This window comes from Pseudochaenichthys georgianus, chromosome 22, assembly GCF_902827115.2.
Source record: "Pseudochaenichthys georgianus chromosome 22, fPseGeo1.2, whole genome shotgun sequence".
In the NCBI taxonomy this organism is placed as follows: domain Eukaryota; kingdom Metazoa; phylum Chordata; class Actinopteri; order Perciformes; family Channichthyidae; genus Pseudochaenichthys; species Pseudochaenichthys georgianus.
In genome coordinates, this window is record NC_047524.1 from 17,717,133 (window position 1) to 17,729,337 (window position 12,205).

The 12,205-nt window shown below is 40.4% G+C and overlaps 1 protein-coding gene across 1 annotated transcript in view; it reads right to left on the reverse strand.

Annotated features, from left to right (window-relative positions):
- LOC117467443 (ryanodine receptor 3-like) overlaps window positions 1-12,205 on the reverse strand; it is a 155,823-nt gene that overhangs the window by 67,687 nt on the left and 75,931 nt on the right. The window contains exons 18-30 of the mRNA XM_071201631.1: window positions 11,890-12,131; window positions 11,083-11,275; window positions 9,588-9,804; window positions 9,401-9,505; window positions 5,974-6,077; window positions 4,900-4,983; window positions 4,450-4,609; window positions 2,960-3,107; window positions 2,494-2,696; window positions 1,741-1,915; window positions 1,192-1,400; window positions 742-941; window positions 266-332 (exon numbers count right to left, since the gene is read on the reverse strand). Of these exons, the coding sequence (XP_071057732.1) occupies window positions 266-332; window positions 742-941; window positions 1,192-1,400; window positions 1,741-1,915; window positions 2,494-2,696; window positions 2,960-3,107; window positions 4,450-4,609; window positions 4,900-4,983; window positions 5,974-6,077; window positions 9,401-9,505; window positions 9,588-9,804; window positions 11,083-11,275; window positions 11,890-12,131 (2,107 nt within the window). The remainder of the gene's footprint in view (window positions 1-265; window positions 333-741; window positions 942-1,191; window positions 1,401-1,740; window positions 1,916-2,493; window positions 2,697-2,959; window positions 3,108-4,449; window positions 4,610-4,899; window positions 4,984-5,973; window positions 6,078-9,400; window positions 9,506-9,587; window positions 9,805-11,082; window positions 11,276-11,889; window positions 12,132-12,205) is intronic.

Sequence of the window (12,205 nt, forward strand, 5' to 3'; positions counted from 1 at the left end):
AGGGTACAGTTAATTATTCAAAATGTCAGAGTTCCTTATTTTGAGACTGAAACTTGCAATACTGTTCAAAAATAAATAACAACAAACCTGGAATTATGCATTTGGGACTTTTTTTTGCTTGTTGTACCGAACCGTACCGAACCGTGACCCCCAAACCGAGGTACGAACCGAACCGTGACTTCTGTGAACCGTTACACCCCTATTAGCCAATGGTGTAGTTGTTAAATAAATAAGTTATATTAGTTTAAAATAAGTTATTGAATACCATAGTGATGCTGCTGTAGTCCACTCGTCTGCTTTCATCACTGTGCCGCACAGACCTCAGAGGATATCTGTCAGAAAACACATTTGACAGGGGATTTACAAACAAGCTGACGGATATTTAGTCTTCATTTTCAAATTGCTAAGTGATGTGCAAAATACAGTTCAAACTAATGATTACTTTCATTGTCAATTATTTTCTTCAACATTTGATTAAATGTCTATGAAATGTCAGAAAAATGTTGATTAGTGCTTCCCTGATTATATTTATGCCCTCAAATGATTAATTTAATTACAGTTCTAAACCATTAAAAGATTTTTGATAAAACAAACATCTTTAATCGCACTACTATCTCTTAAGATATCCGCTTGTTGTCATGATTATCAATAATCTACAAAGTGGATCAGCAAATAAAAATGGTAGGTATGATGTTTGGAGTTGTTTGCTGTGTGATGTAGATTATTGATTGTTTTGAGTACCTGTGTTTGAGTTTAAGAGTGTCATCCTCATGGATCCCGTTCATGTCAACAACAGGACTGGTTTTGAAGATGGAGTGGAACTCTACAGGCATGCTGAGGCGGCAAAACACCATGTCAGCGTTGCTGTTCTGGGTGCCGAATGTCTTGTGGGTGACTTTAAGACACGGGGGGCTGTCGATGGTGCCGTCAATCCTGGTCACCTGCAAACAGTTACAGTGATCAAGATAAACATTTACATACACAAACACAAACTCTTTGGAGAACTCATTCTATATTCTCTGACTGCACATCTTTACAATATAAAACTAAAGAAAAATATGAATTAAACTCTTGTAAAAAGTGCATTTCTAATAATATTAATAATAAATCCTGCAAACTAAAAAATGACCTTTGTCTTAATTTGACGACAAGTGTTGTGATTTTGATCAATACATATGCCTTTGGTCTTACTGCTATGTGGTTGTGGTCCTTCGGCACATTGACAAAAGTAGGCAGACGCTTGCTGAACCACATGGTGACTTCTCGGTTCATGTTGACCGCGAAGGGTTCGAATCCCTCCTGAAGGCCGCACATGGTGTAGTACTTGAAGGTGCTGGCATCTTTCCCCAGATTTATGCGGCCCACCTGAGCCAGGCCGAGGCTGCACACTGGAATAAACCCTGAAGGAGAGCCAGAGGAGGTAAAGTAAAGGAGGGAGAGAATAAATAGCCTCTAAGAACACCCACAGCAGGAGGGGAGGGAAAATCAATCCAGCTTTTGCAAAAAGGCAATTTACAAGTGTCACATTAAATAAGGGTGATTTTGTTACAGGGAGCCACTTATTTTTCACTTATCTCCCCAGCATGGTCATTGTAGGTTAATGCTTCTTGCTCTGCATGTGAAAGCTTTATTAAAAGATGATTGGCCAACAACTCCTTATCAATCTGACACTCCCTGACCTTGTTTAACTGGCCTATGTTACCAGTACACACACATCTTATCCTCATGTAAACTTCTTACCATCCTCAGTTTCAAAGTCAGTGAAGCAGAGTTCAGAGCCCTTGCTGGTGATGAGGATCTCTCCGTTCAGGGTGAAGATCATGGATTTGTCCTCCATGTTGATCATGCAGCCCACGATGTCCCCAGCATGCCAGCAGCGGCCGAACAGACGGCTGCCCATGTTCAGGCAGTGACCCTATGCACAGACAATATACAAAGGTAAAATAAGCAGCAAATCCTAGCAGATGTGTTCCAAGAAAGGTCAATCTAAGGTCCTTTATTTTCAAGCATATCTTGTATTTTTCCTGTTTTCTTTGAGAGAAAGATATCTTGCATTAATCTGTACAATATGATAATAAAATAAAACATGGACAGAAAGTAATTGCTCACTATTTCAAAAATCATTCAAGTAATTAACCTTGTAGTAATTAAGTAATTAAAATTGCATTTATGGAGATTTTCTCGCTTTAATTCGTTTTATATCTCAATAAAGTGACTATATTTTGCTTTAAGACTGACATACAAGACATTATAAGACATCACCTTGGACTTTAAGTAACTGGGATGGATAATTTACAAATAATAATTAAGGAAAATAATATGCAAGTTGATTGAAACAACATTACATTTTAGTTGCAGCACAAATAACAATCCAATAACCATTCAAAAAAACAAATCGGGATTGAATCCCTCTGACTTAAAAATATCTATGTCTGTGGAGTCGTTGAGTGTTAAGTGCTTGAGTGCTTGATTAAGGGTGGGCTAACAGCTTACCCTGTACCCATCAAAGACGAAAGCGAGCTCATCCGTGCCGATCTCCACATCTGGCTTACATCCAGGCCTGGCCCAGCCCACTCTCATGTCTCCTCCAGTCACGGCCTCAAATTCAAAGTACCACTTCCCGGTCCTCACTGCGTACGTCCTCTCCACTCTGAAGAAGCGCACCTTGTCGATGCTCAGCCGCTCAACCACTTGTCCTATGGATGGAGGAAGAAAGAGCCACAGTGTTAGGATTTAGATTGCTGCTTCAAAACCAGCAGACCTCGAATACTAATGGCATCATTATTTCAAGAGTCTAGCATTAGTTAAAATAAAAGGAATTGGGAGGCACATTTCCTTATCGGGACTGGAAGACCACACAAATGTAAGGACAGACTTTGTAACAAGGCATTCTATAATTAACTGTATAATTTGAATGTCTGTGCATTTAGATAGGCATACGTCCATGAGTCAAACTAACCGCCTTCCTGGTCCGAGGGCTCGATGTTGTAGCCGTAGCCAATCAGAGTGCGGATAGCCTCTCGCAGGCTGTCCCTGTTCGACTTCTTGGTGCGCTCGTCCAGCAGCACGTAGGGAACCAGACGAGGGTTACGCTTACTCTTCAGATCCTGCAGAGACGAGAAGATTTGATGAACCCACTTGCGGGTAAAGCATTCTCAAAAATACCAGGTTATCTCATCAAGTGTACTGTTGGCCAGCTGTACGGCCAAATGTCGTCATTCCCTTTGATTATGGTAATTGTTCATTTATTGCACAACTGCTGTCCACCACTTGCTCTGTGGGCCATGGTGCAACCACTGAATAATCCTATTGATACTAATTAAGTAGTTTTGCAGAGCTTCATTTGAAATCTTTTGCTGGTTTTGCAAATCACAAGCCGTGTGTTGGGTCAAGCATAACAACTTTTCCGATACCACATGTCGGCCTAATTAAAGTCTTGTGGCATTCCAAAGTGCTAGTCAGTTAACCGGTCTCATGTTAGACAACTTTGACACTTGAGTTACAAACTTCTAAGGGAAATTGGACCAAAATCAGCTTAAAAGTGGATGGCAAAGTATGTATTTGAACGAATCTTAGCTGCTTATAATGGTTCAAATGGCAGAGCAGGGACAAATGGAAAAATGGGCAGTTTAGACTAACATTATGCGTCATCTAAATTATACATCAGCTGCTTTCTCTGAATCACTAAGTGATTTCACTTGACTCCTCTCTATCCAGACTCTCACTTTCATTTATAGTCTGGCAATCATACAGAAAGCCTCTTTTTCCACACTATTAGCAAAGTAATGCAAAATGAATGAGCCATCATTCACTTTAATGTGGGAAGATTGATAACACTTGGTAATAATTTGCAATATACATCAAATAATTGTCCAATACACAATATAAATCTATGTTTTATAGTAAATGAAAAGCAAACACACTACAAAGACTATACCGTTTTTGACTTAAAATCTCAAACCAACAAACTGACCACAGAAACAAGATGAATTTCACATGGATGACACATTCTACATTACATCATGGGAGAAAAAGGCAGGGGAAAATTAATTATTTCAGGAGAGGGTTTTGTTCCAATTTCATGGCAGTGGTACCAAAATACACTAAAGAGCTTATAATCAGTCGCCGTATTCAGTTCTGCACTTTGCTAGATGAGAAGAGGCTGCACTGAGTGTTTTCTGTACAATATGTTCTGTGACTTGTTACCCCTTCCTGCAGAACATCTTGCTATGTAGTGTGGAAGGAAGAGACTGTCGGAGGTGAATAAATGAACCATGAGGGAGGAACAGAACATATAAAAAAATACAGCAGTAAAGCGAGACAGAGTTAAAAATATGACAATGACTCTTTTTCGTTATATAAATAAGGGTATTAAATAAGCATCTCAGGTGCTTATTAAGGTAAGATAATTGTTCTTACCAAAATAATAGTTTATTTTATTTCCCGTACCTGCTGAATGCCATAAGTCCAGCCCTGTTTGATGCGGTCCTTGGCCCACACATTGTGTGCGTTCTCTGCCAGTTTGTCCACCAGCAGTTCCTGACCTGGAGTCAGTTTTATATCAGACAGGTCCAGAGGAGACGGCTTATAACCATTGGACATCATGAAGCTAGAAGAAGAAAGGCAATAAAAAATGTTATGGAAGTAATAAAGGGTAAATCCACCAGGACTAGTTTACCCACATGTATAGCCTGATATCAATCTTTACATGCAGTTTATTAAACCTATATGTTTCTTCTGGGTTCACCATGAAACCTTGGCTTTTACTGCCATGTTGTATTTCCTGTCTATTATTACATGATACAATCACAATGTGTAATAACAGCGGCAAGATACATTTAAAGAAGGAAATGGTGTTTTGATGGATTTTGTACAACAAATATAAGCATGCGCAATTACTTTTTGGGGAGTTTTATCTTTTTGAGGGAGCTCTCAGCATTTGGATTGACCTGAACTACCCGACAGCCCAACGCCAGCAGGGTCCTGTAGGGAGAAACAGAAAGTGATTGAACCAATGAGGCTGCAGATAGTGTTTAATCCTCACTTTGATAGCTATTACTTCTGATTTGACCGTTTGTGTAGTTCCAAAAGTAGCAATTGAGGAGTTGGGAGTGTTCAAATGGAGCAGTGATAGGTTAAATTGTGCGTGTCCTAATCTGTCAGCAGGAAAAGGGCCGAGGAATACCCAGAGGAATGCACTGGGTGTAGTGTGCTTTGATACATTTTCTTCACACCTTGCAAAAGGACAGAGTGACAGTAAAAATGAGTTTGGTGTCTCTCAGGAAGGCATCAGTGTCGCCCAGATGTGTCTGCCTGTAACCCAGATCAAGATTAATCACAGCAAAGCTCAAGTTCTCCTGTATCATTCATAGAGCATTAAGGTAAAGCACTTTAAGAAGTTGACCTTTATGCAGAACCAAGAGCCATGCACAGTGGAAAAGTACCAGTAAGACAGGCATGTGTGCATTCATTATTGATTTACATAAACTAGCAAACAAGTATATTCAGAATTGATTTATCTGCCGATGCATTTCCAGATGAATTGATTAAACGTTTGGTTTGGTCTGTAGTATGTGAGAAAATAATGAAAAGGCTGTTACCATCTGAGGTGAGGTCTTATTTTGTTTGTCCAAAATACAAATCTATTCAATTTAATATGAAACAGAAAATCTTGGAGATGCAAACAATTTTTTCGGCCATTTTTTTCATGAATAATATGAAAGTATACAGTTTCTTTTTAAAGATTGTAAATATATTATTGTCAATTGACTTATATATTGGTCCTAACTTTATTTTTATCATATTTATTGCCCTTGTTTGTCATGTTTGAAATGCTTCTTATTAATGACAAATGTTAAAAACTACCTAAAGAAAATCTTTATTGTTATTCAATATTTTTTCGTAATAAATAATCCCTTTTTTTCAAAAACAAAAAGGACCGTGGAGACAACGGATCCATAATACTCGACATACTTCAGTGTTTCTGTCGACATCTGCAGATTGTAGTTCTTTTCAGTTTCTGGCAGCTTGGAGAAATCCACAAGGCACGGATGCTGCCGCTTATTATCATCCCTTATCTGTGAGAAAAGAGAACAGTCACAGACATCATATTTCAACTTCTCTTTGTTGCCTACAACTTTGGTCCACAGTCTACTCACTCTATGTGTACAGCATGTAGGAAAGTTTACTGAATATATTCATATGAAATGCACACCCTTGTAAGTCAGTGTCATTGTGAACCAACAAGGAGAGGAGTGCTACTGGTGATAAGACAGTCTAGTGAACATGAACGAGTTATGAGGAGGAACAAGGGAGCATGTTTCCTTGGGGGAGAGAGAAAAGGTGTACCACTGGCATACCAAGTGAGAGGTGCCAAGCCTCTCTTGCGGCTGCACCGAATGCCAAATAATCCCTTTGCCAATGCTGCTCAGCGGAGGCGGCATGGCAATTGCGGATGTTTACCAAGAAAACATGCAGGGCAGCGTACAGATATGTAGCTGTGCGTGTGGGTCCAATGAACACCAGCCAGCTCTTTTGTGAATAGTACAAGAACTCTGTGTGTAATCTGTTCTCTGGCAGCTCTTCATTTTACAGAATGACATCTACGGAACAAACAACACATTACAAAAAGAAGTATTTTTAAACAAGAAGGGCTACATAACAAACTGCACTTTGCTTATTATCTCTGCTGTAATGAAGGACGTGGTAGTCTAATGAATGTAAATGAATGACAACAACAGAGCACAGATTAAGCTGTACCACACAATCAAAATCACTGTACATATATCACTATATGCATTATGGTTTTATCTAAACGCGGGAGGCGTGTGGTGCAGTGGGTTGTGCGTTGGTGTTCGGATCAGGGGGTCACAGGTTGAAACCCCACTGCAGTCAGCATGTCGTTGTGTGCCTGGGAAAGACACTTCACCCCAAATTGTTCCTGTGGGGACTGCCCACAGTATTGAGTATGAAAGTCGCTTTGGATAAAAGCGTCTAACAAGTGACATGTAATGTAATCCAACTATTTGACCAAATTGTGCCTCTCACCCCTGAACCTGAGCTTTAAAGCGAAATTCACATTTTGTGTAGTCTTCCAAATCAGTGTTGATGCTAAATGTAGTCGATTTGAGCCATTGATTCTTCAGTGCATGCTATATTGATGGAGAAAGCGAAGTTCATCGCTGCAAAAGAGTTAACCCAGTGCTGTCAAATAACGTTACAGTAACATATTGCTGCTTGGAGTTCATAAACAGAACTGAGAACTCTTCATTTGCAAACTACTGTACATTTTCAACAGCTACAATTGCATCCTCGAATATGAGCATGAGAAGTTTTTCGGTCAACAAAGCACGCACTGAGGACTTGTTTTTTTTCTTCACTTGATTACATTTACAATAAACACTGATCAAACAACCACAGAAACATTTGGAAGATTTATCCTTTGAGAAAGTAAAACTTCTTGGCAATAAAACGATCAAGCTGAATTAAAGATTATGTTGAGGCTGGTAAGGATGAAGGTCTATAAGAGATGAAAGTAATAATAATATACGGAGGATTCTAATATGCATTAATGTTGTATTATAGACATAAGAGCTGTGTGCTGTATTGTTGTTTGTGTTGTCATCCGTTTCTTTAAGGACAAAACAGATCAATTTGATGTTATCTTTTGCACCAAAAAACAAGAAAGCCATTGACTATTGGCGCATTTCCACTGCAGGGCCTCGCACGACTTAGTACGGTATAGTTAGGCCTTGGTAGGCCAGGCTCACTTTATGCTGCGTTTCCATTACAGTTTAGGAACTGGGGTAGTAACTATAGTAACGCAGTGTAGGCGGAGCCGTGACGTCATCTTCAATGCGAAACACAAAACCATCAGCCGTTAGCTGTTAGCACTCAAGCTCACAGCTCCTCATATCTGTTCAGAAACTAGACAAAAGTTAAACTAGTCCAAACCACATACTGTCTGTGTCATGGTGAATACAGTCGCTGGTTTATTTATGTCTGTATAGGCCGTTGTTGTTTGTTGTGTGGACGGTCGGAGCATATACTGCGTTAGCTTAGCCGATCTCCATTCAGAAAACACGCATTTTAAAAGGTTTTTCGCCTGCCGTCTTGTCTGCAGATTTGTCAAAGCATTAATTCATGGTTTTTACTAACCGGTATCAGTATGTTGTTACTTAGTTTAGCATATTCAGCCTGGTTGTTGGCCCGGAAAGAACCTGGATTTTGGAGAGCCAGAAAAACTGTGAAACATTACCGTTAGCCGGAACAACCCCTAGTGGAAACGCAACAAAAAACAGGCCAGGTTTGGCACGGCACGCTTAAACCGCGCTGCAGTGGAAATGCGCCATAAGACACTAAAGATGAACTATTTACATTTTTGATATAATGAACTGCAGGTATAATAAAATACATCAATACAAATAATTTGGGGTAATGATGCCAAATAGCCGTTTTGAAACCAACTTTGAAGAAATAATTGGACATTTTGGGAAATACACTTATTCACTGTCTTGTCAAGAGTACCAGAAGATGGTTAGCTTAGCATAAGAACCGCGGACAGGGGGAAACAGCTAGCCTGGCTCTCTCTCACGAAAAACCTCATCTCCAGAAAACGCATCTAAGGCTCACTAATTAACACATTGGTCTTGTTGGTAAATCCGTACTAAAAAGTCTGCCGCCTGGTTGTATTTTTGAACTTTAAACCGAGCCAGGCTAGCTCTCTTCCCCTGCATCTAATCTTTATGGTAAGATAAAATAAGCTAAGAGAGTGATATTGATCTTCTCATATAACTTCCAGCAAGAAAACAAACAAGCATTTTTCCCAAAAAGTCTAACTGCATCATCAAATCAAGCCTTGGGTTTACATTTTCATTACAAATTATATCTGAGGATCAATTCAAATGTGTCTATAAAGGGGAAAAGCTAAATGCAGACAATAAGAATAAAGGATTTCCTCTTGGTTTATTGCTTCACAGATTTTGCCAAAAAAACCTTGTTCTGCCCTTTGGTGAAACAACACTCAATAATGTGTGAGTGACTCCTACTAAAACACAGACACAATGACTCCGCTATCTACAAACAAACTTGAATGAGGAGTCTAAACAAATGTAATGAAAAGCGTCAACCATGGAAAATTAGAGTTTTCTTTCCACTTACCCTCTTTTTGTGAGAACAGCAAATTATAAAAGAGAAAGCAAGATGACGTACAGGCTTTTGATGATTCCATTCTTATACTAGTACAAACGATTGCATTTAAAGCTGCTCTTTAACTCAAATGTGTAATTGTGATGTTTATTTCTCCAAAAACATGGCAAAATGTATGGGTTGTGCTTTTTATCTTCCGATCTAGAGTGATGAGTGTTTTATAAGAAAAAATATATAATTGCTTATTTCTTACCTTGCCATACGACCAGCCCAGCTCTATTTTATTCATCCCCCATAGTTCATGGATGTTTTCAGCAAGCTTATCTCTGACTTTATCTAAATGAACTGGCATAACAATCTGAGGGGGAAAAAAATATGAATTTAAACCACAAAATTAACGGCGATTATGACGTTTGTTCTCCCGTCTCATGTTAGTTTACCTGGCTAGTTTCAACAGGTGTTGGGATGAAGGAGGCCTGCGACATGGACAGCGTTGTGCCGAGCAGATCTCGGACTCCTTCAGCATCCCTCTTGTACTCTTTCACCGGCTCCACCTTCATCTTCTCTTTGGGTAGCAGAGCTTCATAACATGGAGCGTAAGTCGACGGAGGCAGGAACTTAAAGTCACCATGTCGACCACCCAACAGGAAACGCACCCTGACAAGATAAAATGTTCTTAGGTCTATTACTCTGTACACAAAAAATTGTAGGAGAAAGAGTAGTTAATTAATGGGAAAAATGTGAGTGTAAATATAAGTTACATATCTAATCATAATTGAGGATCACACAGCTAAATGGAAGTAATTCTACCGTGCAGCTACATGTAACCGTTTTTCTCCTCTGAAGCCACTTCAATCAGTTCCAGCCTCTGCTCTAACAAGGGACAAGTTTAGCTCTTAGACAGAGAAAAACGTCACAGGCCATCACTGTGAAGAGGCTCTCCTGAGGCCGCCAAAAATAGCTCCTGGAGTAGTAGTGGTGACGCAACCGAGCCTATTCTGACTGCAGCCCTCAATTATTGAAGAGTGAAGATGTGTGGTTGTTACTTTTTGGCACTTTTAAATCTGTGGAGATGCTCACCCCATTCAGCGTTTTAGTTTCAAGAACAAGCTGGGAGATGTCATAAGCCCTCGCAAGAAGTTGTTATAAGGTGCTGGATGTAACTCTAATTGAAATGTCTCAAAAACTGCTGGGTGTATTGCCATGAAAGTTGACATTCATGTCCCCTTAGGATTACTTGTAATAAACTTGATTTTCTAATACTTCTTGTAACACAATCATCAAACCAAAAGTCATGACATCTTTAAAAAAAAACAACGGCCTGTTGCTTTAACCGTTTGAGCAATACAAATATGGTTTACACTCGTAGTCACATGCAATTAGTTTCCCATCCCACTGACAATCAGGTATGATATTACATTTTGAGGATTCATTTTCATCTGCCAATTACATTTTCAAATAGCCTACATGAACAAATCAAATCAGACCAGTCTCTTGTTGTCTCTTGGTGTCAAGTGCTCCTCAAAGAGTGAAAGCTGTTAATGCAAACTGCTCTTTTTACTCTACAAAGACAGAGTCAATCATCGTGGAGAAACTACTGGAGCTTGAAATTTCATTTTAAAGTGTTGTCAATCACACCATATGTGGTCACCATGACAACAGAGCAGAATTTGAGGCCAGCCTTACCTGGGTCCAATCTCAAGCCCCTGACGATTAATGCATTTGGACCAGAAAAGGTGTGTGGATTAGATGGATTTCACGCAGGGTAGAGTTGGTGTGAGTGTAGTTGTGCAATATATATTTATATGAATTTAGTTTGGCTTGTCTGTCTTATCTGACTGTGCTTCTCGTTCTGTGTGTAGCTCATTCATCAGAGACATTTCAGGGAGTCGATTTGCCTCAGACAACACACAGGAGTAACAAACAAACACTCACTTGACCCCTGCAGAGAAGCTGACCACGGGGAAGAAGAGCCCGTCCGTGTTGAAATTCTCAAACATGCCCTGCACAGGCTGTCCGTTGATTCTGAAAGAGATGCTGGGAGCTCCTAGATCCAAACAACAGCTGACCACATCCTCTGATGTCAGGATGTGCTGGTTCAAGGACGCAACCGCCCGCGGGATACGACCTGTTCAGGAGACACACACACACACCGTTTTTTGTGTGAACCCAGAGAGTGATGCTGGCACCTCTTTCTATCACAAACAGGGCTTAACACGCAAGATTGCCCAAACTGTTACACACCCTCTGGGCAAGGAGATCATCGCTGTGGGGAACTGTCTACCTGGCTGTAGCCCAGGGTTACCATTCATCTTTATTACATTAGCTTTTTTATTTAATGAGCTGAGCTCTATCTCACACAGGCTCCACACTGTACTGGACTCTATGGGTTATACTCTTCTCAAATCAAAAGTGCATGTTCTGTTACTATAATGTTCATAAACGTAGCCTGCCAGTGCCAATCAGGACGAGCCTACCCATTTGGCAGCAGCTCAGTCTGAAGGGACTTGACTTGGGAACCTTAGGGAGTGTGTGTATTTTGGCCTATGTGTGTATTGTAAAGAACTGAATTGATAAAGTTCATAGTCTTGCATACATGCAGACCACAGTATTTAGGACCGGTACATTCCTCCAAGCTCCACCCACAGCACCCGTAAAGCCCTGTAGAAGGTGGAGCCTGTGCTGATAGAACTATGGTTTCTTCGTTTCACACAAACACAGAATGTTCTCTTTCCCACTGACCTGACCAAAGATGGAGTCCATCAAAACCATACGAGTAAAGGTCATCTCCTACTCCATTGCCTCCCCAGCCCTCTCCTCCTCCAGGGTAGGGAGCGTAGCCTTTAGCGTTGGCCCAGCCCACCCTCAGGTGTGAAGGCTCGCTGGTCACAAAGTGGTCCACCTGGTCGATCATCAGCTCGTAATACCACTTCTTATACTGAGCCGAGCCCTCACTCACCCCCAGGAAGATGTTCGGTCTCATACTGGCAATGAAATGAAACATGATATCACTAGTTATCCCTCGGAGGCAGACAGATATCAGATATTCTCATATTCA